Source organism: Triturus cristatus, chromosome 7 (genome assembly GCF_964204655.1).
Source record: "Triturus cristatus chromosome 7, aTriCri1.1, whole genome shotgun sequence".
NCBI lineage: Eukaryota > Metazoa > Chordata > Amphibia > Caudata > Salamandridae > Triturus > Triturus cristatus.
The window spans coordinates 405,084,735-405,109,892 of record NC_140590.1 but is presented as its reverse complement, the minus strand read 5'-3'; the positions used below and the strand labels follow the sequence as shown (position 1 = coordinate 405,109,892).

The 25,158-nt window shown below is 46.9% G+C and overlaps 1 protein-coding gene across 1 annotated transcript in view; it reads left to right on the top strand.

Annotated features, from left to right (window-relative positions):
• Nucleotides 1–25,158, top strand: part of TRIM28 (tripartite motif containing 28) — a 563,778-nt gene that overhangs the window by 449,896 nt on the left and 88,724 nt on the right. The window contains exon 14 of the mRNA XM_085616663.1: nucleotides 7,455–7,569. Coding sequence (XP_085472789.1) covers nucleotides 7,455–7,569 — 115 coding nt within the window. The remainder of the gene's footprint in view (nucleotides 1–7,454; nucleotides 7,570–25,158) is intronic.

Below are 25,158 nucleotides of genomic sequence, written 5' to 3'. Positions count from 1 at the left end.
GGCAGCCCCCAATTTGTCTATCAGTTCATCTGCTCTTGGGATTGGGTGAGCATCTGTCTTGGTGACAGAGTTGAGCCCTCTATAGTCCACACAGAACCTCATCTCTCTCTTTTCACCCTGTTGATGAGGTTTGGGGACCAGAACTACTGGGCTAGCCCAGGGGCTCTCTGAAGGCTCAATGACCCCTAACTCCAGCATCTTGCTGACCTCAGCTTTGATGCTTTCCTTGACTTGATCTGACTGTCGATAGATTTTGTTCTTGACAGGTGCACTGTCACCAGTGTCCACATCATGGGTACACCAGCTTGTCAGACCAGGGGTCAGGGAAAAGAGGCTAGCATATTGTTGCAAGACTTGCTTGCAGTCAGTCTGCTGTTGGGCAGAGAGGGTGTCTGAGAAAATCACACCATCTACTGACCCATCTTTTGGGCTGTAGGATAGGAGGTCAGGGAGTGGCTCACTCTCTGCTTCCTGTTCTTCATCAGTCACCATCAGCATGGTGATGTCAGCCCTATCATTGTAGAGTTTAAGGCGGTTCACATGGATGACCCTTTTGGGTGTCCTGCTAGTGCCCAGGTCAACTAGATAGGTGACCTCACTCTTTCTCTCTAGGATAGGGTAAGGGCCACTCCATTTGTCTTGGAGAGCCCTTGGTGCCACTGGCTCCAAAACCCACACCTGTTGCCCTGGTTGAAATTCAACCAGTGCAGCTTTTTGGTCATACCAGTGCTTCTGGAGCTCCTGGCTGGCCTCAAGGTTCTTGGATGCTTTTTCCATATACTCAGCCATTCTGGACCTTAGGCCAAGCACATAGTCCACTATGTCCTGTTTGGGTTCTTGAAGAGGCCTCTCCCAGCCCTCCTTTACAAGACACAGTGGTCCCCTTACAGGATGACCAAACAGAAGTTCAAAGGGTGAGAAACCTACTCCCTTCTGTGGCACTTCCCTGTAGGCGAAAAGCAAGCATGGTAATAGGACATCCCACCTCCTTTTGAGTTTCTCAGGGAGTCCCATGATCATACCTTTCAATGTCTTGTTGAACCTCTCAACAAGGCCATTGGTTTGTGGGTGGTAGGGTGTAGTAAACTTGTACTGCACTCCACACTCTTTCCACATGTGTGTTAGGTAAGCAGACATGAAGTTGGAACCTCTGTCTGAAACCACCTCCTTAGGAAAACCCACCCTGGTGAAGACACCCAGGAGGGCCTTGGCTACTGCAGGAGCTGTAGTAGTCCTAAGTGGAATTGCTTCAGGGTACCTAGTAGCATGATCCACTACTACTAGAATGAATTTGTTCCCTGAGGCTGTGGGAGGTTCGAGTGGACCCACAATGTCCACACCTACCCTTTCAAAGGGGACCCCCACCACTGGTAGTGGAATGAGGGGGGCCTTTGGGTGGCCACCTGTCTTGCCACTGGCCTGACAGGTAACACAGGAGCTGACAAACTCCTTCACCTTTTGGTGCATCTGGGGCCAGTAAAAGTGACTCACTAACCTTTCCCAAGTTTTGGATTGCCCCAGATGTCCAGCTAGGGGGATGTCATGAGCCAAAGTTAGGAGGAACTCCCTGTACTTCTGTGGCACTACCACCCTCCTGGTGGCTCCAGGAGTGGGGTCTCTTGCCTCAGCATACAGTAATCCCTCTTCCCAATAAGCTCTATGGGTACCACTGACATCTCCCCTGGCTTCTGAAGCAGCTTGTTGTCTCAGGCTTTCAAGAGTGGGACAGTCTTGCTGACCCTGGCACAGCTCTTCCCTAGAGGGTCCCCCTGGGCCCAAGAGTTCAACCTGGTAAGGGTCAAGCTCCATGGACTCAGTTCCCTCAGAGGTATCTACATCCTCTCCAGGGGGAGAGGGGTTCTGAGTGTTTGGCTGTACAGAAGCTGGTCCCCCAGTCTTCTTGCCCTTCCTCTTGGTTGGTTGGGCCATTATTCCAGGCTCCAAACCTACTTTTTCACCCTTCCTCTTGCTCTGTGCTCTGGTTTGCACACACACCAATTCAGGGATGCCCAGCATGGCTGCATGGGCCTTTAGCTCAACCTCAGCCCAGGCTGAGGTTTCCAGATCATTTCCAAGCAGACATGCAGCTGGCAACTTTGGAGAGACCACTACCTGTTTCAGGCCAGTAACCCCCCCCCCAGCCTAATGTTACCATGGCCATGGGATGACTAGTGGTGACACTGTCAGCGTTGGTGACTGGGTAAGACTTCCCAATCAAGTATTGCTCAGGGGAAACCAGTGTGTCTTTCACCATAGTGACACTGGCACCTGTATCCCTCAGAGCTTCTACCCTAGTTCCATTCACCCAGGGGTACTGTAAGTATTTCTTCAAGTTGGGGGGCCACACAGCCACAGTGGCAAACTCCACTTCTCCCAAGGAGACTAAACTTGCTTCAGTGTGTTCCCAGATTTGCTCAGGGTACACCTCTGATCCCATTTGTATACTTGCTGCCCCAGGAGTGGCTGTACTGGGTGCCTTAGGGGCTTTGTTTTGGGGGCAAGATACAGTTAGCTGTCCCTGCTTCTTACAGGTATTACAAAAGGCCTTTAAGGGATCAAAGTTCTTCCCCCTATATGGTTGGGGCACATAGGGAGTAGTTTGGGTCCCACCCACCTGAACAGGTTTTTGGGGCCCTTTGGAAGACTCAGACTTTTTATCTTGGGGATTCTCACCACCTTTCCCCTGGGGAGGTTTTGTGACCACCTTCTTTTGGTCACCCCCAGTGGTTGTCTTGGTCACCCTAGTCTTGACCCAGTGGTCCGCCTTCTTTCCCAATTCTTGGGGAGAAATTAGACCTAGGTCTACCAAATGCTGATGCAACTTTTCATTTGTGCAGTTACTCAAAATATGTTCCTTCATGAATAAATTGTACAATCCAGTAAAATCCTGCACACCATGTCCAGCTAACCAACCATCCAGTGTCTTCACTGAGAAATCTACAAAATCAATCCAGGACTGGGTCTGGGTTTTGTGAGCCCCCCTGAATCTAATTCTATACTCCTCAGTGGTGAATCCAAATCCCTCAATCAGAGCTTTCTTCATGAGGTCATAGGATCCTGCTTCTGGCCCAGAGAGAGTCAGAAGCCTGTCCCTGCAGTTACCAGAGAACAGTTCCCACAGGAGTGCCCCCCAGAGAGGTTTCTTTACTTTCCTGATATCACAAGCCCTCTCAAAGGCTGTGAACCATTTGGTGATATCATCACCTTCCTCAAATTTAGGGACAATCCCTTTGGGGATTTTAAGGTCAGAAGTTTCCTCCCTATCCTTGTTTTTATTATTGCTGCCACCATTGATGGGTGCTAAACCCATCTCTCTCCTTTCCTTTTCTAGAGCCAGGAGCCTGGACTCTAGATCTATTCTTTTGGCCAGCCTCACAAGGCTGTCCTCTTCACTGGGGGGTCCCCCAGTGTTGTCTCTGGGACCAGAGCCACCTGTGTGGTCTCTAGGTGCCCAGATGCTATGTCTTGAGTTGGAGGGTATGGGTGCCATCTCCTCCCTAGGGAATAGTATGGGGAGGTTGCTGTCCTCCTCCCCTGTTTCCCTTTCCTCATCTGACTGGCCATCACCATGTTCAGATGGGTGGTCTTTAGCATACTCAGCCAGGAGCTCCTGGAGCCCTTGTTTGGATGGATGCTGACCCATTTGTAAATTTTTGAGTTTACATAAGGACCTCAATTCCTTGAAAGACAAGTGTAAGTAAGGTGTGAGGTCGAGCTCCTCCACCAGGTCCATGTTATTATTATCACTAATAGCTGGGTTTGTTTGAGACATTCTAACCTGACAGTTCTAACCCTCTACCCTGACTATAGTGACTTTTATTTTTCTAAAATTCTAATGGGACTTAAGCAAGGCCCTAGCAAGACTTTTAGTAATTTTGGAAAAACCAATCAGAATTCTAAAGGCAATTTTTAAGAGTTCTGTCGTGTGATCAGATGGTAACCAAGTAGTCCAACAAATGCAAGTTTGTATCCCACCGCTGATCCACCAATGTGAGAAAGTGGCTCTGTATATACTGTTCCCTAATAGGTACAGGGTGTACAGAGTCCACAGTCCCCCAGAGGCTGATAGAGGTCAAAGTTAGGTATGACCTTACTCTCAAAAGTGGTAGCTTGGTCGAGCAGTAAGGCAGTACCAGAGGACAGTGTAAAGCATTTATTGTACACACTCAGTCAGCAAATGGTTTCACACACTCAATAACTGAACTCTAGGCCAATGATTTGTATATATAAAATATATGCTTGTTTTATTTTTAGAACCACAAGGGGGTAAAAATATACTTTCTCAGAATGAGAGGTTGAATATAAATACTTTTGTTTCAAGCAATAAATTTGTGTAAACAGTCACAGTTGGTTGCAATAAACAATCCTATTTCCTAAACATAACAATGCATTGAGCTCAATGGTAAATTCAGGTTATTTGTAATAAATTACTTTTCAGATTACTTTTGGAATTCCAGGTCTGGATCCTAGAACCAGCCTGGGGTCAGTATTCAGAATCAAGTGAAGAAAGTCGACTTAATAACTGTAATGATTTTTAGATAATTTTTAGCTATTTCAAAAGTTAGCACTTAGAAAATATTTCACAGAAAACATTTAATGGATCTCTATGGCAAGAAATTCAAATTGCAGGTAGAGTACTTTATCGTTACTTTAGTAATCCAGGACTGGGTGCCTAGACCCAGGACTGGGGTCCTTATCAAAAGCAGGTAAGTAATTTCGTTTGCAGAAATGGTACGATTTTAAAAGAATATTTCAAATTTGCAAAAGTAGACACTTAGAAGAAATTTCACAGAAAAGCAGGCAATGGTTTCCTATGGGAGAAAAATGAGTTAGAAGTAAGTATAGTTGTGAACACTTTTCAGAGTCAGGGCTGGGCACCAAGATCCAGCACTGGGAGCTCACCTAGGAGCAGGTGAGTAAATTCGTTTTTGTCACTTGGCTGATTTTTGGTGAATTTTTGCAGTTTTGAAAAGTTCACACTTAGAAGATTTTTGACGAAAAAGCCAGTCAATGTTACCCTATGAGGAAAATGAAGTTAGCCGTTTAAGGGTAAGTACTCGACTGGTAGTGTTGAAATTCCGGGCATGGACTCAGGGGTCCCCCAGTGTCAGGTAGGTACAGTTGGTTCACCCTCAGCGGTTTCAGGACGGCCGGGTGCAGAGAGAGTTGGGCCCAATGTTATCCTATGAGGGATAGGGGGGCCTTGGTTGGTGGCTGCTGTCTGACAAGCCACGCGGCTGTGGGAGCTGGGCTCCTGGTCACTTACTCAGGGCAAGTGGGGAAGTAGGTTAGAGTAGAGAGGGCACTGCCAGGGCCACTCGGGCGGCTGGGTGCAGGGTGCTTTTGAGCCTTAGGGCGCTCAATGGAAATCAATGGGAATGTTCCGGTTTGGAAAGAGGCTGCAGGCTCGGGGACGAGGATGTTTCAGGTGCCACCACCACTTCGAGAGGTAAGTTGGGTAGTTGTAGGTTAGGTGGGTACCCCAGGATTGGGCACAGGGGGTCGCAGGGCGCCGGGTGCAGGGGTGCCTTTTGACGTCGGGAATCTTACCCTCTGGTTGATCGCGGCTGGGGTGGCACTTGGTTCTGAGGCTGCAGGCTTCTTCCGGGATGTCGAGGGGGGTCCTTGGGTGCCGGACTCTGGGTCACAGTCGCCGTGGGGTCGTCCTCTGGGTCTTTGTCCACTCCGGCACTGGCCAGGCTTGGCTGGTGCAGAGTGTGTTGGGTCCGCGGTCCCGGGCTGGTGCCAGGGATAGCAAGTAGGTTTCTTGAGTAGAGCCTCTACTCGTGGGAGTCCCAGGGGCTTAGAGCTAAAAGGTAGCCAGGTCCTCCGGGGTTGGTGAGGTTGCTGGCCACGTGGGATGCCGCGCTGGTGCAGGTTCGAGAGTCGACAGGCCGGTAGGGCTGGGGCCAAAGCAGTTGGTGTCTTCTTCTCTTTTTAGCAGCTGCAGGGCAGGTCTTTGTTCTTCTTGCTCTTCTTGTCGTTTTTCTATCTGGAATCTGAGGAAGGAAGGTTCAGGGGGCCCCTAAATACTAGATTTAGGGGCGTTACAGGTAGGTGAAGGCCAGGGACCAATGGGTCCTTGTCCTGGGGTGGGTACACCCCCTATCCTGCCTCTCTCCTGTGGGAGGGGGGCAGTAGCCTAATCCTGATAGGGTAGGGCCTCCCATCTTCAAGATGGCGAGAGCCCGGAGATGTGCTTCACCTCGCCTCCCCCACCTGAGGGGTGGGGTGGGCAGGCTGGCACATCCCCTGTCCTTGTATGGGGTTTCCGGCCAAGCTTCCCGCCAGAGTGGGGGGTTGCAGTGGCCTGGGGAAACTCCAACTGGCGGCATGCCTTTGAAGCTTCCCTTTGCTCATCCTGGGGGAGGAGATTTCTCACCTCACCCAGGATGTGCATTGTTGCAGGCCCGGGAGAGCAGGGGCTCTCCCACCCAGGGGTCCAGCAACGTGTCTGCTGTGTGGCAGCCTGGGCAGCCTCAGAGCAGACGTGGATTGCAAGTTAGCTGTAAGGGGGCATCTTCTAAGATGCCCTCTGGGGTGCTTAGTACATTAAATCCTACACTGGCATCAGTGTGGGTTCAATGTGCTGAGAAGTTTGATACCAAACTTCCCAGGCTTCAGTGTTGCCAATATGGTGCTGTGGAGCTCGTGTTTGACAAGCTCTCAGCACCATGTATTCTTAAATGACAGCACTGCACTTACAGTGCCCAGGAATGGACCCGGGTACTGTAGGGGCACAGGGCTCCTGCTCCTGTGCCCACACCATAGGCGTAATGCACCCAGCTAGAGGGGTGGCTGACATATGCCTTGGCAGTGTAGGTGATGGGCATGGTACACAGTGATGTGTGCCATGTCGACTCTTTGTTTTGTCCTGCACCCAGACACTCAGCCTGCAAGGGCAGTGTGTGTGTGTAAGGGTACAGGGCCTCTGAGGGTGGCACAATGAGTGCTGCAGCCCTTAGAGGCCTTCCCTGGTCACAAGGCCCTGGGTACCTAGGGTACCATTTACTAGGGGCTGACATGTGGCTAGGGTTTGCCAATTTGGAGTTTGTGTGGTTTAAGGAAGGAACATAGGCCCTGGGCACCTGATTGGCAGGAACCCAGGGTACACTCAATCGAAGTACATTCAGCAATTTAGCAAAAAGTGGGGGCATACCATGCAAGAAAGATGGCACTTTCTCACAATTACTTAAACAGATTCTTACAGGGTAAGTAACAAAATCCTTTCTTTAACTGATGTATCGGCTAATACACTGTGGAACCTTTGGCTTTTGGGTGCTGTGCTTTAGGTCTAGTGGGAGATGGGCTGTTGTAAATGTGTATACATTGGCCATAAAGATGTGAATTTCAAATTAAAGTTTTTGTGGCGTCATCATTTTTAAAAGTTAAACCATCCTATAGAGAGATGAATAAGTCCATGTTTGAATATTATTTTTTTTTCTTTTTCACAGTGGCGATTGGAAGTGCTCGTTATGTCAAGACCTGCCTGGTGATGATGATCCGCTTTATGGTGACAGTGCAGTGGCAGACCAGCCTGTGGCAAAAATGTCACAGTCCAACCAAAAGGTGTTTTATATTGTCCAAAGTGAATAAAAGAAAATGCAGCTTCTTTTAGAAATGTTATGATTTTGTAATGTATGATAAAGTTCATAGTATCTCAGCAGTAAGTTCCTGCTCTTGATTTGTACCCACTCTTCTGCACTTTAAATGTTTCTCTTTTGTTGTTATTGATGAAACTTTATCTGAAATGTCTAAAGATTTTTTTTTTAAACCTAAGCCAGTTGCTCTTATCTTCTACATCCACCCGCCACTCACCAGTAAGAAAATACACACTCTGGTTTTGCCTGTCCTAGAAATTAAGGAAGTCTGATTTTGAGAACTGTTATTGGACTAAAGAACTGAAGTGCATCTCTGATTCAATTTCTAAGATTTGGGAATCTCACACAGCATTAGATGTGCAAATGCTATCAAGCTCTAAATGCAATTGTATGATACAATCTTTACATTTTAAGTGAAGATATCAAAGCCAGTCATATTTAGGCATAAACAGGGTGCTTGCACATCACTATCCGCTTCTACATAAAATGAAACCTAATTTCCTGCTTTGCTCATCTTAGTCATATTCTCTGTGATTTGTAATGTGTTGCTTGCTTTTCCTGTAGGGCACGCCTGTGGCATTAATTATTTGCGTCTTCCAAGAGGTGTATCGAGACTAGCGAGGTGGCTCTGGGAAAATTCCTAGTTCCTCTTGGGCTCCCCAGTTGATATTCAGCAACTGCAAATAAAGTGGGCTGCATATCCCTCTTGCTGTACCCTCACAGCCTTCTTTTTCTGGCTCACAAACACTTTTGGTATACTTTTTCAGTGTGTATCCTTCTTAATGCAAGACCTTGAAGTTGTTCACTGTTAAAAGGACCTCTTCAGATGTCAGGGTACTGAGGTAGTTGTAGATTTTGTTTCCATTTCTTGTCGGAAGCCTTTTCTCGCGGGCTCGCGCTGGGGATAGATTACTGGACATGCTGTTCAGTACTGTCTCCCACTAGTGTTCAAGGTCTGCAGTAATAATGTTCTCCAATTGGATAATCAAGCACTGCATCGTGGTATTTTTGTTATTCATAAATGCTAGGATAGTTCCCCACTGCGTATTTGAACCCTGGAACACCTTCATCGGCAGTTGACATTGAAGGAAAACGCCACAGAGATTCTTTGCCCATGAATGTTCTTCATAAACCTGTTGAAAATGCTTAATTCTTTCTGAATGTTCTGAAGAGTTCAATAATTTGTAATCGTAGAACTGTATTGCTGCATTGTTTTAAAGAAAACACAGCACAATTAACCTTTTATCACAGAACATGAATGTAAAAATGCAGCCTACAGGCTTTCATTTAACAAATGGGAAGCTCTCTCTTTAAGGACCTGGGAGACACCATTCCCAGAATTCCTTGTACTGGTGGTTGCCTTTGTGACCCAGTTTTTTTTTTACGGAAGAGTTTACAGAATATACATATATATATATATATATATTCACTGAAAAAACCAAAGGTTTCAGGGGCGTTATAGTTAGCTGGACATTTCCCTCGTACAAAACCCTAGAAATTCCCCTGTTATTGTTAGTTCAGCTAACTATAACTCGTGCCCCCGCAATGCACTGCTGATGACGTCGCATATTACATCACTCATGACATGGTCAGTGACATCGCTGATGACATCATCCATGTGATAAATTAGTGCATCTTCTCACACCCTAATATAACCTTTGATACACCGACTCAAAATTTCAGACGGCCATTTTGAAAACCATAGATACTCCAATACCAATAACTACATACCCACTCATTAACTCTTAGGTCTACATACACCTCCACTCACTCACCTGTACAGTCACTCATACTTAGTCACTCCGTACAAGACTATCATGCATTTATACACCTATATAGACACTCACACACCGCCAATCATCCATTGAGGTACTGACACACCTAGTCAGTCGTGCAAGTAATTAAACACAGTCCAATTTACTCACCTATACAGTTAAACACACTCAAGTTCACTTACTCATAAAAATAGTACCACATTCTTACGCTCTTATACAATCATTGATACAAGCACACACTCATCCATACAGCCAAAATCACAATCACACACTCTCACATATACCCACTTATATACTCTTACACACATATATACTGCCTTTCACATATGTAGTTAGTCACACATGTACCACGGAGATATACATTCAATCCCTAACACACCCATACATACACTCACCCAACCATACAGTCCATCACAGATGCACTCTTAAAAACATGCACCCATAGGATCACCCACTCACACATCTATGCATAGAGTCCCACACACCCTACCCACACAAACACTCAGGCACCCATACAGATACTCAGACAACCAATCAATAACCCATATAGACACTCATATAGCTTTTCACAAAACCATGCAGCCACTTGTACACCAACACACAGACACATACAGACATTCACACAGTTTAGTCACTAGTCTGCAGTAAGATACATTTAATGACTCACTTATAGAGTCCGTTACGCACCTAGGAAATCATCCATTCACACACTTGTACACCCACTCATTCTTCAACAGACCTTTCCCTATATATATTAAACATATTAAAACTGTACAGAAACACATACTCACTGGATGATGTCATCAGTGATGTCACTGACTATGTCATGAGTGATGTAATATGTGACGTCATCAGCCGTGCATTGCGGGGGCGCGAGTTATAGTTAGCTGAACTAACTATAACAGGGAAATTTCTAGGGTTTTGTACGAGGGAAATGTCCAGCTAACTATAACGTGCATGAAACCTATAGTTTTTTCAGTGAATTTCAAAGGTTTTTTAAATGCTAATTCCTATCTATAACTTATCTCTAAAGATAGCATGTTTGATGATTTTGATTGGATTTGCATATTTTTCAAATTCAGTGTGTCAATTTCATTAATTACATTTTTTTTTAAATACTTTTTCATCACCATTTTATTTTTCAAAATATTTTTGTAACTATATGTTCAAAACTTTATTTTCTATATATTTTTTCCATTTTTTGGATCCGTGCACCCAACGCGATAGGATGCGCGCACCCTGCGCATATTTCGCCGTTTAAGCACCTCTAGAGGTTGAGTATTTCCACTCTACCCCCTTTATATGTTTTACACACGTATTCCCCTTGCTTCTTCAGCCTCGCTTCTACCGAGGCAGAAAATGGCCACCAACAGTTCCTGGTTTCGAATGTAGAGAGACACTCGACAGCCAATTAGCCTTCAGCGCGCGATCGGGAGGGTGCGCGCTCGGTTCGGGGAGGGTGCGCTTACGGTGCGTGTAGGGTCCGCGGATCCTCCCCGCCATAGATATTTATGTACTTTTAACTCTAATTTTCACATGAACTACTGAACGGATTCACACCATTTATGCAAAAGGCACGAGTCTGAACGAGGACTACCTCTTTGCCAAATTTGGTGTCATTCCGTTAAGCGGTTCGGGCTGTAGCTGCTACAACAGATCCTATGGGAAATTGCATGAGGAAAATGCGTTTTGGGACCCCTCTTTTTTCTCGGACCCCGCTTGACGAATCGCCACGAAACTTTCAGGGGCGGAGCGGAGCTGGCCAAAAGTTTGGAAAATTTCGCGAAGATTCGTCAACCGGCGCCAAAGTTATTCCCAATAGAATGTTGCGGATTTCCTATGGAAAATAGGTCCTAACTATATACTGGCGACCGCCAGTATATATATATATATGTTCGAGGCATATGAGCTGCTGCAGTCACATTATTGCATTAGATCGCCGCCTAGTGTTGGGTCCGGATGTTGCACGTTGTTGTCTTGGAAGAGTCTTCGAGATCTCACGAGATGTGTGACTCCTCCCCTGGACTACAGTGAGCATGGACAGCTCCTCCATCGTCAGATTGTTTTTTCGCCATTGTGGCAAAGATGGAGGATAGTAATAGAAAGAAAGGTGTCCAAGAGGCCACAGCGGGGAAACTGGTGGATACATATATATATATATATATATATATATATATATATATATATATATATATATATATATAATATTCACTGAAAAAACCATAGGTTTCACACATGTTATAGTTAGCTGGACATTTTACTGATAAAAAACCAATGAAATTCCCCCGTTATAGTTACTGTAGGCAACTATAACTCACGCGACCGCAATCCTCTGCTGATGCTAATACTGTATTTAGACACTTATTTGCCCATATCTTCTTCCATTAAATTTTAGCTATACATATATTACAAATATTTTTTTTTCATAAAGACACATATGTCATCAGCAGAGGATTACGGTCGCGTTAGTTATGGTTGCCTACAGTAACTATAACGGGGGAATTTCATTAGTTTTTTATCAGTAAAATGTCCAGCTAACTATAACATGTGTGAAACCTATGGTTTTTTCAGTGAATTAGCAAGGTTTTTTAAATGCTATTTCCTAACTATAACGTGTGTGAAACCTATGGTTTTTTCAGTGAATTTGTACGGTTTTTTAAATGCTAAGTTACTTTACGCCATTTGTGGCGTGCGCGCCCACTTAACGCAGTTCGTTCCGTGCACGGTTTTTATCAACTTTAATAAGCCCTGTACATTTGGTGGCCTTCGGCCACCAAAAGCACAGAGGGTGAGGTCAATGTGGATAGTGTTTTTTTTATTTCGATTTTATAATTTCATGTTGCCAAAATTACGTTTTTTTTCTCTATTAATAAGCCCTGCACATTTGGTGGCCTGCGGCCACCAAAAGCACAGGGGGTGGGGTAAGTGTGGATAGTGTTTTTTTTATTTTTATTTTTTTACCGTAAGCGTACGGTAAGCTTACGGTAAGCGTACGGTAAGCGTACGGTAAGCGTACCCCGCGAAATTGCCGAAAAAAAAATAAAACCGTTTTTGCTCTTGGGGGATGTTTGGGGACTCCCTCAACATGACTATGTGGGAGGGAGTTGTCAAAACAGCCCCGTAACATGTTTTTGGCCATCATGTTTGATAAACAACACTCAGTGCGAGAGACAAAATGGCGGACGCCGCTTCCTGGTTTCGGCCGATTCGAATGTTTACTAAGATCTAAGAGCCAATCAGAATCGCGCTCGCGCACGCCACCGTAAGCTTACGGTAAGCGTACGGTAAGCGTACGGTAAGCGTACCGTAAGCGGGCTCAGATATATATATTGATTTAAAGGCTATTTTCTCAGAATCTACTGAACAGATTTACACCAAACCTACAAAAGGCACTTCCTTGACCTAGGGACTACCTCTCTGCCAAATTTCTAGTAATTCTGTTCAGCCGTTCGGGCTGTAGCTCGTTCTAAAGGTCCTATGGAAAAATGCATGGGAAAAACGCGTTTTGGGACCCCCCTTTTATCTCAGCCCCCGCTTGACGAATCCCCCCGAGACTTTCAGGGTAGGAGCGGAGCGTAGCGCCCCACCTATTTTGAGAAATTCGCGAGGATTCGTCGACCGGCGCCAAAGTTATTCAAAATAGAATGTTGAGGTTTTCCTATGGAAACGTGGTCCTAACTATAACTACCTACTGGCGACCGCCAGTAGGTAATATATATATATATATATATATATATATATATATCAATCAAAATACTCCGTCCCTCTGCAGCTTCGCGCCAAAGACGGAGACGGACCACAGTTAAGTGCCAGATAGTGTGATTTATTTAGCTTGTTCGGTCTGACGCGTTTCGGTTCGAAAAATGAACCTTGATCACATGACAGGGGTACAGCGTAACCTTACAGTATTTAAAGTGACAGTGCAATGAGGTGCGCATGGACAAGGTAGAAAGACTTGTGAGTGCCTGGCGGCTAATTAACGACATATGTTGATATAAAAGACACATATTGAAATGTTAAAAATCTAAAAATACAACAATATATCAAAACGTAAGCGTATCAAGTCAATAATCAATTTAACAATTAATTTGTGTCCTGAGTCACCATCGTTCGACTCTGTGACTAGATTTGGACCTTAGTGGTATGCGCCCTCACTGTAGTGCTAAATGTGAAAATATAAAAAATCTAAAGGAATGTGCAGAAACATTTGGGCATTAGTGATTGTAATATAAGTGCTAAAAAATATAAGTGATAGTTCTAGGTCAGATGTTAAAACCAACGATACACCCCCAAAAAAAAGGGTATATGTCTAAATTCTTAATAGGTCAAGTCATTGAGATGTATATATATATATATACACACAGCAACTCCTCCACCAAGTAAAGAAGCAGAGGCCACAGCGGGGAAACTGGTGGAAGCGGTTTATTTGATGAAAGGCATAATGCATTTCGGCCGTAATTCCGCCTTCCTCAGATGCCATCAATATTTCTGGAGACTCCTTCCCCCGTTTAAAATCACCCTGCTCTAGACCTGGTGGTTTTCTTTATCCTTTCCCTTTGTACATCATGAATTTCAGCCCCCTCCTCTCTCTAATCGAGGGGAACTTATATAATGCACTTTTTTGGGCATTTCTATGGAACTTGTGAAGGCATCTCTAGAAGCAACATCTTGCTGGATGCAGTAATTTTGCAGCGTGAATCTTTCTGGATTCACTATGCTGTGCATTATTCCGCGATCTTGTGGTTGGGTCCGGATTCGTAGTCTTTTCTTTGTTTTTTTTTTTGTTTTTTTTTTTGTAGCCCACGTGGGCGGTGACGACCCACCATTTGGTGCACCTCCCGTGACGTCGTCGTGCTTCCTGCGGAAGTCCCACCTTTGGGGCGCCATCTTCAGATTCTTTTTTCCGCCGTTGGGTCTGGATCGTCATCGGGAAGCTCCAGAATTACAATCGAAGGAAGAAGAAAGAAAAGCGAGTTTCGTCGATAAATACTACGAAGATATCACAGGAAAGGAAGAGATTTCATCAGGAGCGCGAAGAAAGGAGGTTCTGCGCCTCTTTCTTCGACCTTGGAGAATGCGCACTCAGAGGCCCTGAGCGCAATGGACAAGACGCCATTCAAGTTCTGCCCAAACTGCCACCACAAGTTCGCGCAGAAGGACCAGCATCCGGTCTGCAACCTCTGCCTACCGGTCGAACACCAGAGTAAGGACTGCAACGCCTGCTCAGCCTTCGCGCCGAAGACGCTCCGGGTGAGAGATCGGCAGAGAAGAGCCAACGCCAGCATGGATGGCAAGGGTAAGGCCCCGTCGCTCTACGATCTGGGCCTCTCCACGGACGACGAGGACAACGTCGCCGAGGCAGCCGAAAACTTCACGGTCGTAGAGACCGACAAGAAAAAAGAAGACTAGGTAAGAGAATCGTCGAGCGCAAAACAGAAAATACCTCAAACACGATGGTGACTCGAGAAAATCAGAGTCAAAGTCCACGAAGGCAGCCCCGGCGCCGAAAACTTCGACAACCAAAGGGGGAAGCATGGACAAGAGGCCGAGCGGATCCTTCGAAAAGGACTCCCTGGTGCCGAAAGACGCCGAAAAGCAAGGGTCGTCGAAGACAACCCAGGAAACGGGACGATCGACGCAGAAAGAACGGTCGACGTCGACGCAAGTTTCGTCGAAAAGACCCGCGGTCGATGCCGAAAGCATCTCCGAGATGGAGAAAAAGAAGAGGCGGCTCGAGGCCGAAATGGAGAACATCCTTCAAAGGAAGAAGGAATTCAAGATTCCAACGGTTCCACCGACGGTCGAGGGCGAATTCGACACCGAGGGGCTGACGAGGGATCTCAAAGAGGAAGACGAGACCTATTATGACGGCGAAGCCGAGGAAGAAGACCAGCAGTCGTTCTACGGCTCGGCACCATCTACCAGCCACGACATCGAATGGCAGGATCTCGACACCGAAAACCCGGAGGAGCCCGTGGACACGTACCCTTCGAGGCCTTCGCCACCCGACGACATCGGGGTGTACAATATGGTGGTCAGGAGCGCAGCGACAGCCTTCGGCGTCAAACTCGACGAAGAGAAGCCGAAAGCCGATTTTCTCCTCGAGACCCTGCTCCCCATCCAGATGAGGAGACAATTCCTCCCCATGCTACAAAGTGTGATGAATCAGGGGAGAGAAGCCTTCAAGGAACCAGCGACCTGCCGTTCGATCACGCCCAGGACTGAGAAGAAGTATAAGCACTCTTCCCTGGACCCCCCTTACATCAAAGGTAGCGTCACTGCCGACTCCGTCATAGCTTCCACGGCCAGGAGAAGGGCCAACGTACCAGCAACTTCGGGCCCACCACCTGATAAAGAGAGCAGGAGGATAGACCTCACAGGAAGAAAAGTCGAGAGGAACGCCGCAATGCACTGGCGCATGGCGAATTCCAATGCACTCCTTAATAGGCACCAGTACCAGCACTGGGACGAGATGGGGGAGCTAGTAAAGCACCTCCCCAAAGAATACCGCCAGAGAGCCTCGCACCTGGTAGACGAAGGCAAAAACATCGCCAACTCCTGTATAAAGACAGCGTTGGACGGGGCAGAGACTTCAGCAAGACTAATGGCCATAGGGGTCACCGAGAGAAGGCATGCATGGCTAAGAATCTCGGGATTCAAACCGGAGGTGCAGAACAACATCCTTAGCACCCCCTTCAACGGAGAGACACTGTTCGGAGCAACAGTAAACAAGAAACTCACCCAGCTGAAAAAAGAAAACGAAACGGCGAGGTCCATGGGGGCCCTACAGCTGAGGGGAATGAGGCGAGGCAATCCCTCGAGGCGACCCTACGGTAGGGGAGGAAGCCAGCAGGGGGCGTCGCACCAGACGTTCCAGCAGGGTGAAAGTCACGGACAACAAGGTCAACAAAAGCAAAACTGGCAGTACCAACCTCTGGGCCAGTCCTTTCGCGGGAGAGGGAACGGACGTGGCCAGAGGAGGAGAGGGGGTGACCAGCCCTCATCAAAGTGACTCAGCACGCAAGAGGACGCCTACCCTCGACATGCCCCCAAGGGTGAGGCGCAAAACAGTAACATCAGGGGGGGGAGCAGAATCAAAAGCCTACGAGCATACAACACCAGTAGGCGGAAGACTGAGGTTCCACCTTCAGGAGTGGCGGCGTATAACCACAGACAAGTGGATACTGAACGTCATGCAGTACGGATACTGCGTAGATTTGGAGAAAAAAACCTCCAAACAGCAAACCAAAGGGAAGGCAGAGATCGGCTCAAGAACTGGCCCTACTCAGAGAAGAAACATGGAAACTTCTAGAGAAGAGAGCCATAGAGGCAGTGCCGTTCAGAGTACGCAACTAGGGGGTCTACTCAAACTACTTAGTGGTCCCGAAAGTAGACGGAAACCTCAGACCCAACCTGGACCTGCGGTACCTAAACAGGTTCATCAGAACGCAAAGGTTCAAAATGACTTCGCTGCAGGAGGTACTGCCCCAAATAAGAGACGGGGACTTCATGGTCACCGTGGACCTCAAGGATGCCTACCTGCACATCCCAATAAACAGAAGACACAAGGGCCTTCTAAGGTTCAACATCGACCAGGAACACTACCAGTTCCAAACCCTGGCCTTCGGATTAAAATCGGCGCCAAGGGTTTTTACAAAATGCCTGTCGGCGGTCGCGGCCCACCTACGAATGCAGGGGATACACGTCTACCCCTACTTAGACGACTGGCTGGTCAAGGCAAACTCACGCGAGAAGTGCGAGAGGCACGCAAAACGCGGAACAGACACTCTCACGAATCTGGGGTTCTCGATTCACTGGGGGAAGTCATCGCTGGAACCGGAGCAGGTGAAGATTTTCCTGGGGGCAAAAATCAACCCCCTGAACAGTACAGTGGTGCCCAGCGACAGGAGAACAGATGCCCTACTGAAGGAGATGCGGCTCTACCAGAAGGGGCGAGCTCTGACAGTGAGGTCAGTGAGCAAGATGATGGGGATGATGGCGTCGTGTATCCAGCTGGTGCCGAATGTACGCCTGCACATGAGACCATTCCAGGAATGGCTACAACAGCAATGGTCACAAGCAAACGGAAGTTGGGAGGATCTAGTGGTTGTTACGCACGCAGTGCAGGAGGAGATAACTTGGTGGAACAGAGACAACATGACAGCAGGGAGAAGCCTGACACCACCAAACCCAACAATGACCATTACCACGGACGCATCGCAAAAGGGATGGGGAGCGCACATGGACAACCTCAGAGTGAGGGGTCTGTGGGCTCCAGCATATGCGGTTCGCCATATCAATTACCTCGAGTTGAAAACAATCCTGCTAGCCCTGAAGGCATTCCAGATGCACCTGTACAACCAGAAGGTGTTGATTCAAACAGACAACACCACGGCAATGTTCTACATCAACAAACAGGGGGGGACACAGTCGTTCCCTCTCTCCTCTCTGGCTCAGGAGATTTGGAGATGGGCCATACCTCTCAGGATAGATCTACTGGCAATTCACCTACCGGGGAAGGACAATGTGGAGGCAGACTGGCTAAGCAGGCAGACCTCGGCGTCGCACGAGTGGGAGCTCAATGGCCAGGAAACGGAGAAGCTTTTCCGGAGATGGGGAACTCCCACAATAGACCTATTTGCAACACGCCAAAATGATGCAAAATGCCAAAGCTTCGCGTCCAGGCAACCAGATCAGAAATCCCAGGGAAATGCCCTATGGATAAGCTGGTTGAGGACATTTGCCTACGCCTTTCCACCGATACCCCTGTTGCACAGAGTGCTCGACAAGTGCAGAACCAGCAACATGACTCTGATCCTAGTGGCTCCGCAGTGGGCAAGGCAGACATGGTTCTCACAAATTCAAGAAATGGCACAAGGCAATCCATACAGGTTCGAGAGGAGAAAGGACCTGCTCTCAATGCAAAACGGAGAGGTCCTGCATCCAGAGCCAGAGACCCTCAACCTGGCGGCATGGCTCCTGAAGACATAGAGTTCGCACACCTAAGATTGCCTCCGAGCACTATGCGAGTGCTACGGGAGGCAAGGAAACCAACTACACGAAAATGCTACAGCGCAAAATGGAAGAGATTCACTGTGGGGTGCAGGAAAAAGGGCCTGCAAAACAGAATGACAAGAGACTCAACAGTACTGAGGTACCTCACACACCTTCTAGAGTAACCTCTGCTCGAACTCCCTAAGGGTACACCTAGCGGCGATCGTTGCCTACACCAGAGGTGAAAAGGGTGGAAGTTTCTTCACCTCGCAGGTGGTGAGGAGATTCATGGAAGGAGCCAAAAGAATGGCCCCTCCGAAAAGGTTGCCGCCGCCGGCATGGAATCTAAACGTGGTTCTGACGGAGCTCATGAAGGCACCGTTTGAACCCATTCACAAGGCCACACTGCAAATGTTGACGATGAAAACGGCCTTTCTAGTGGCCATAACCTCACTACGCAGGGTGAGCGAGCTTCAAGCACTAACGCTACAGGAACCCTACATTCAGATTCACAAGGACAGGGTAGTCCTGAGGACGGACCCACACTTCATGCCCAAGGTGGTGTCTGCGTTCCACATGAATCAGAGTATTCAGATACCAAGTTTCTTCCAAAACCCGACTTCAAACGCAGAAAAGGCCCTGCACACCCTCAACGCAAGAAGAGCGGTGATGCACTACATTGAGAGAACCAAGGAACTCAGGAAGTCGAAGCAGCTGTTTGTGTCCTTTGCTAATAGCTTCATGGGTAGGCCAGTAACTAAGGGCACCATCGCTAGGTGGATTGCCCTCACTATTCAATTCTGCCACAAACAGGCTGGACAGGAGCTAGCGGAGGGGCCTCAGGCAGGCTCACTCCACAAGGAAGAAGGGGGCCACCGTTGCCTTCCTGGCGAACACGCCCATCCAGGACATATGTCTCGCGGCAACTTGGGCATCTGTGCACACGTTCACGAAACACTACTGCGTGGACATTCAGATGAACAAGGAAGCACAGGTTGGACAGAAGGTGCTTCAGCACATTTTCAACGACCAACGCTCATCTACCACCCAGCCGCCACAAAATTAGGAAAACCGCTACAAAGTCTATGCACAGCATAGTGAATCCAGAAAGATTCACGCTGCAAAACGAATAGTTTCTTACCTGTCGGTGTAGTTTTGCAGCTTGAAGATCTTTCTGGATTCACCAGCGAACCCACCCACCTCCGCCAGGAAGATGAGGCTGGAGGAAGAGGGGGTAAAATGGAAAAGATCAAAAGAAATGGAAACGTGCAGAAAAATGGACAAGGATTAATCATTCGCCTAGGGTTAAAAAAAAAAAAAAAGGAAAGGAAAAAAGAACCCGAAGATGGCGCCCCAAAGGTGGGACTTCCGCAGGAAGCACGACGACGTCACGGGAGGTGCACCAAATGGTGGGTCGTCGCCGCCCACCTGGGCTACAAAAAAAAAAAAAAAAACAAAGAAAAGACTACGAATCCGGACCCAACCACAAGATCGCGGAATAATGCACAGCATAGTGAATCCAGAAAGATCTTCAAGCTGCAAAACTACACCGACCGGTAAGAAACTATTCGTTTTACTGAATCATCTGACATGTGTTTTTTATATATATATATATATATATATATATCAACGTTTGCTCATCAAAATGAGGGCGCACTCACACAGCTGCTGTGTGAGTGCGCCCTCATTTTGCTGAGCAAACGTTATTGATGTATTCGCGGCAGCTTGGGCCGTGGAGGGCAGCACCACCCAATGGATACAAACGGGGCCACGAGGTTTGGAATTTGCCGAGCCTCATTTGTGGAACAGCAGTCCTCAGGGATTTGAACGGACCGACGCTCAGAAACCCATTGGGGTTAGAACATTTCACTGGGGTCAGAAGATTGCGCCGATTGCACACTACAAATCCCATGATGCAACGAGGAATTAAGCTCATCAGAGTAGCCTATTGGAAGGCAGCCAATCATTGATCAGTGTGAAGGCGGGAGCCCCGAGTTATTTCAGCCTATGAGGAAGGAGATTAGAACTCCGAAACGCGTCAGGTGAATTGAAATTCAGAGCGCTGGATATCCGTTTGTGGAGAATAAAGACTTACTATGGTCAGCTGCTGTGTGAGTGCGCCCTCATTTTGCTAAATCGACAGATTTTACGGCCTGGACAAAGATTTCTCCGCTTCCCCCATCTAATCTGCTGGAATTGCAGTCAGAAGATGAAGAGTCTTCAGGAGTGGCGTATAGGCCGTCTCAACTTCGGATTAAGAGTCAAGAAACGGACGAGGAAGAATATCATGAGGTTCAGGAAGTCTTCTCTTTCCAAGATCGTCCTGCACGGGATTCAAGGAGATACGAGTCATTTCACCAATCATACGAGGAAGAGGAAGAACCTCAGCCTAATAGTAGAGAGGACACTATCTCAATGCCGATTTCCTTAGTAACTGACTTGCGGCTGATGATAAATGACTACTATCGGCGTTTCCCTGACGCTAACTCTCAAGCACCACATACTTCAGATAAGCCTGCACAAGTGAAACCACCTCATTCTTCCCCCAAGACTACTTCTCAAAGAATTCAACCTCCACCAATTGTGACAATTAGAGACGGTTTGGAAGAAAGTGACGCCGATCAACCGGAAGAAGGAGAGCTTCTTAAAGATACGCAGGTTGACGATGAATGGGACCAATATATTCTTCCAACTACTCAGTGTCCATCTCCGACACCGGCGCAGTCTCCACCACAAGATATAGGAGGCTTCCATGATATCATGGAGAAAGCGTCAAAACGCTTTGAGCTTCCACTTCCAGTTCAGGAAGCCGAATGTTTCCTCTATGACTTCAAGAAGGATTCACGCAAATCTATTCGGTCCATACCAATAATCGCTCACATTTGGGAGGAACGATTAAAAATAATGAGGAACCCGGCTTCAGTGGCTGCTTCAGTTCCCCGAATAGAGAAGAAATATAGAGCCCCAGAATCTTCTCCGGCCTGTTTGATTGGTCATCCGCGACCGGAATCGGTGGTGATGCAGGCCGCCCAAAGGAACTCAAAAAATCTGGTTTCTACATCAGCAGTTCCCCCGGACAAAGACGGAAGACGAATGGATGGTGCAGGGAAGCGTTTTGCGGTGTTGGCAGCGTCTTCCATAAAAGCTTCAAATGCGTTTGCCTTCATCAGCAGATTCAATAGGCAGATGTGGTGTGATATAGCACCTTTACTAGCTCATCTGCCAGAGGATAAAAAAGAAGCAGCAGCTGCTATTCTAAAGGATGGGGCTAGGGCGGCCTCGGAATCCATAGACATCGCTATGGATTTGTCCTCAGTGGCATTCAGAAAAATGGCACTTCTTTTAGACCAGAAGTGCAGGCTAAAATAGTGGACATGCCATTTGACGGAGAGAACCTGTTCGGAAAGCATGTAGATGATGCCCTCCAAAGTATTAAAACTGACACGGATACAGCGCGGGTCCTAGGATTTCTTCAACAGGGCAGGTTCCAATCCTTTCGGAGGAGAGGATCCAGAGGACAATTCACACAAAGATCTTCTTTTCAATCAAATAGATATCAGCCATACAATCAGCAGGGATATCGCCAATACTCAAATAATCAGCAATTTCGCTCCACAAACACTTATCAGCAACAGTCCAGAGGAAGATAATCTGTGAGAGGTAAATCGCAGCAATCCAATCGACGACAATGACTTCATCAACACATCCGCCACTTGTCCGAGAAACAGCATGCATTACCTGACTTCATTTTATCCAGCTTGGCTGTCGATAACAACAGACAGATGGGTTTTGGATGTGATTCAACATGGCCATACCCTGGAGTTCGTACAAAAGCCTCCAAATCAGCCTCCTCTACACAGGAGACAAGAACATCTATCGGCCCTCAAGGCAGAGGTTTTAACGCTACTAAAAAAGGAGGTGATAGAAGAAGTTCCGCAGCTTCAACGAGGGAAAGGCTTTTACTCGCATTTCTTTCTCATAACGAAAAAAGACGTATCAAAATGGAGGCAGGTAATGGACCTGAGAGGTCTCAACAAATTCATCCAAAAGAAATCATTTCGAATGCTATCCCTACAGGAAATACTCCTTCTGATTGGCGAGGAGATTATTTGGCATCCCTGGACCTCTTAGATGCTTATTTTCACGTCCCAATCCATATAAATCACAGAAAGTTTCTGCGCTTCATGGTGGCGGGGCGCCATTATCAATTCACAGTATTGCCTTTCGGCCTAAAGTCGGCGCCGAGAATCTTTACAAAGTGTATGGCGCCAATAGCGGCGCATCTAAGACTTCAAGGTCACCAGATTTTCCCTTATCTAGACGATTGGCTCATAAAAGGTGGTTCATTCAGGGAAGCCCAACACTCTCTCTTCAAGTTTGCATGAACCTTTTCAATCGCCTAGGTCTCAGAGTCAACCTAGAAAAATCACATCTCAGACCATCGCAGTCCCTTCAATTTCTGGGAGCTCTAATTTGCACGGAGGCGGCCAAGGCTTACCCTTCAGAGGAACGTATTCAAAAGATCATACAGCTGACAACACAATTGCAAATAAAAAAGTCAGTTTCAGTAAATCTACAAATCATTATTGGGGATGATATCCTCTTGTATCCCCCCTACTTCCAAATTGCAGACTCCACATGAGACCTATACAAGAACTGCTAGACAAGCAATGGATTCAGTCGCAGGGATCCTTCGAAGATCGAATAGTTATCACCCCTCAGATCCAAAAGGCCCTGTCAGGGTGGAAGATCAGGGATCATTTAGTGGAAGGACTGACTTTCGAATCGCAAAGCTACTGTTTCGTAATGATGACGGATGCTTCACTTCAAGGTTGGGGAGTGCACCTCCAGGAGCTCGCAATTCAGGGGCACTGGTCAAAGTGCGAAACGCAGCTCCATATCAACTTGCTGGAACTAAAGGCCGTGTTCTTGGGCCTAAAAGCATTTCTTCCCAGGATTCACGGATCAACAGTACTTGTGAAGACAGACAGGTCAACGTCCATGTTTTACCTTCTAAAACAAGGCGGTACAAAGTCAAAACTGTTGTCGAAGCAAGCACAGGAAATTTGGAAATGGCTTCTAGATCACAACATCTTGCTTCAAGTACAGCATGTTGCAGGAGTAGACAACACGAGCAGATATTCGGAGCAGATCATCCGAGATTTCTCACGAATGGGAACTGAACCAAAAGCAACTTTTCAAAGTTTTCAAGAGATGGGGCACTCCAAGGCTAGACTTGTTCGCGGATCGCCACAATTCGAAATGCAAAAACTTTGCAAGCAGGTTTCCGCAGAAAGGTTCGTGGGGCAATGCGCTACAGATGTGCTGGACGGGGATGTTTGCGTATGCATTTCCCCCCTTTCCTCTAATATTGAAGGTCTTAAAAAAGATGAAATCAGAGCCGTGCCATCTGCTTCTGATTGCCCCAGCGTGGCCGAGACAAGCGTGGTTCTCGGAACTTCTCAGACTCAGTGACACCCAGGATACAATTTCCATTAGTGCAGGATCTGATAACTATGAATGGCGGACAGATACTGCATCCAAATTTGAAATTGCTGTACTTGTCAGCATGGAGCCTCACGAACATGAGTTCCAACTGTTAAATATCCCTCAGGACTGCAGAGAGATTCTGTCACGATCTCGAGCAATCTCGACAAACAAAACCTATTCGGCTAAATGGAAAAGATTTTGTCATTGGTGTGCATCTAACGATCTACATCCGTTGCGAGTCTCTTCGGATCAGATTCTTTCATATCAGCTAACGTTGGCCAAATCTGGACTCTCTCATACGTCTATAAAAGTACACCTGGCCGCTATTTCAAGGTACGCCAGAGTTCCTGACCGACCATCTCTTTGGTCTCAAAGAGTTATTAAAGAATTTCTCAGAGGGCTTTTCAGAATGTTCCCTCCAGTTCGAAGACCAGTGGTTCCTTGGCAGCTTAATACGGTTCATGCACAGCTAATGAAACCGCCATTTGAGCCAATACATAAGGCGGAATTGCAATTTATCTCATGGAAGACAGCGTTGCTATTAGCGCTGACGTCGGCAAGAAGAGTCAGCGAGATACAAGCTTTCTCAATTGCAGAACCTTTCCTCCAATTCAGGCAGGACAGAGTGATTAAGACCCGTCAACACCGGCAGAAAGAGCTTTACACTCTTTGGACATTAAACGATGTCTGAAATTTTACATCCATAAGACGAAATCGTTCAGAAAGACAAATCAACTCTTTGTAGCCTTTGCTGGCCCCAAGAAAGGTGGGGCACTTTCCAGATCTAGGATCTCAAGGTGGATATCTTCAGCAATCTCCTTGTGTCATCTTAAAGCTGGAAAGCCTTTACAAGACAAAGTACGTGCGCATTCCACAAGGAAGATGGCAACTTCTACGGCTCTATTCGCAGGGGTGTCATTGCCAGACATTTGTAGGGCTGTGACATGGAAGAATGCGCACACCTTTACTAGACATTGTCTGGACACGGCATGGAAAAAAGATGCAGCAGTGGGACAAGCGGTTCTACGGCATCTATTTCATTAAGGTATTTATCATGGAATATTGCGATGTGTGTGTATATAGACATATGTATATTTAAACAAATATTTTGAATACTGTAATGTATGTTAACTTTCTATACAAAAGAGCAGAGCCCACTGTTTATTGGGGGTTCTAGCCTGGAAATGCAGTTTGGGATAAGTACTGCTTGCTATTCTGATACAAGCATGTGAATCTATGAAAGATTCAATACTGGAGAAAAAACTAGTTACTTACCTGTACACTATGGTTCTCCAGTA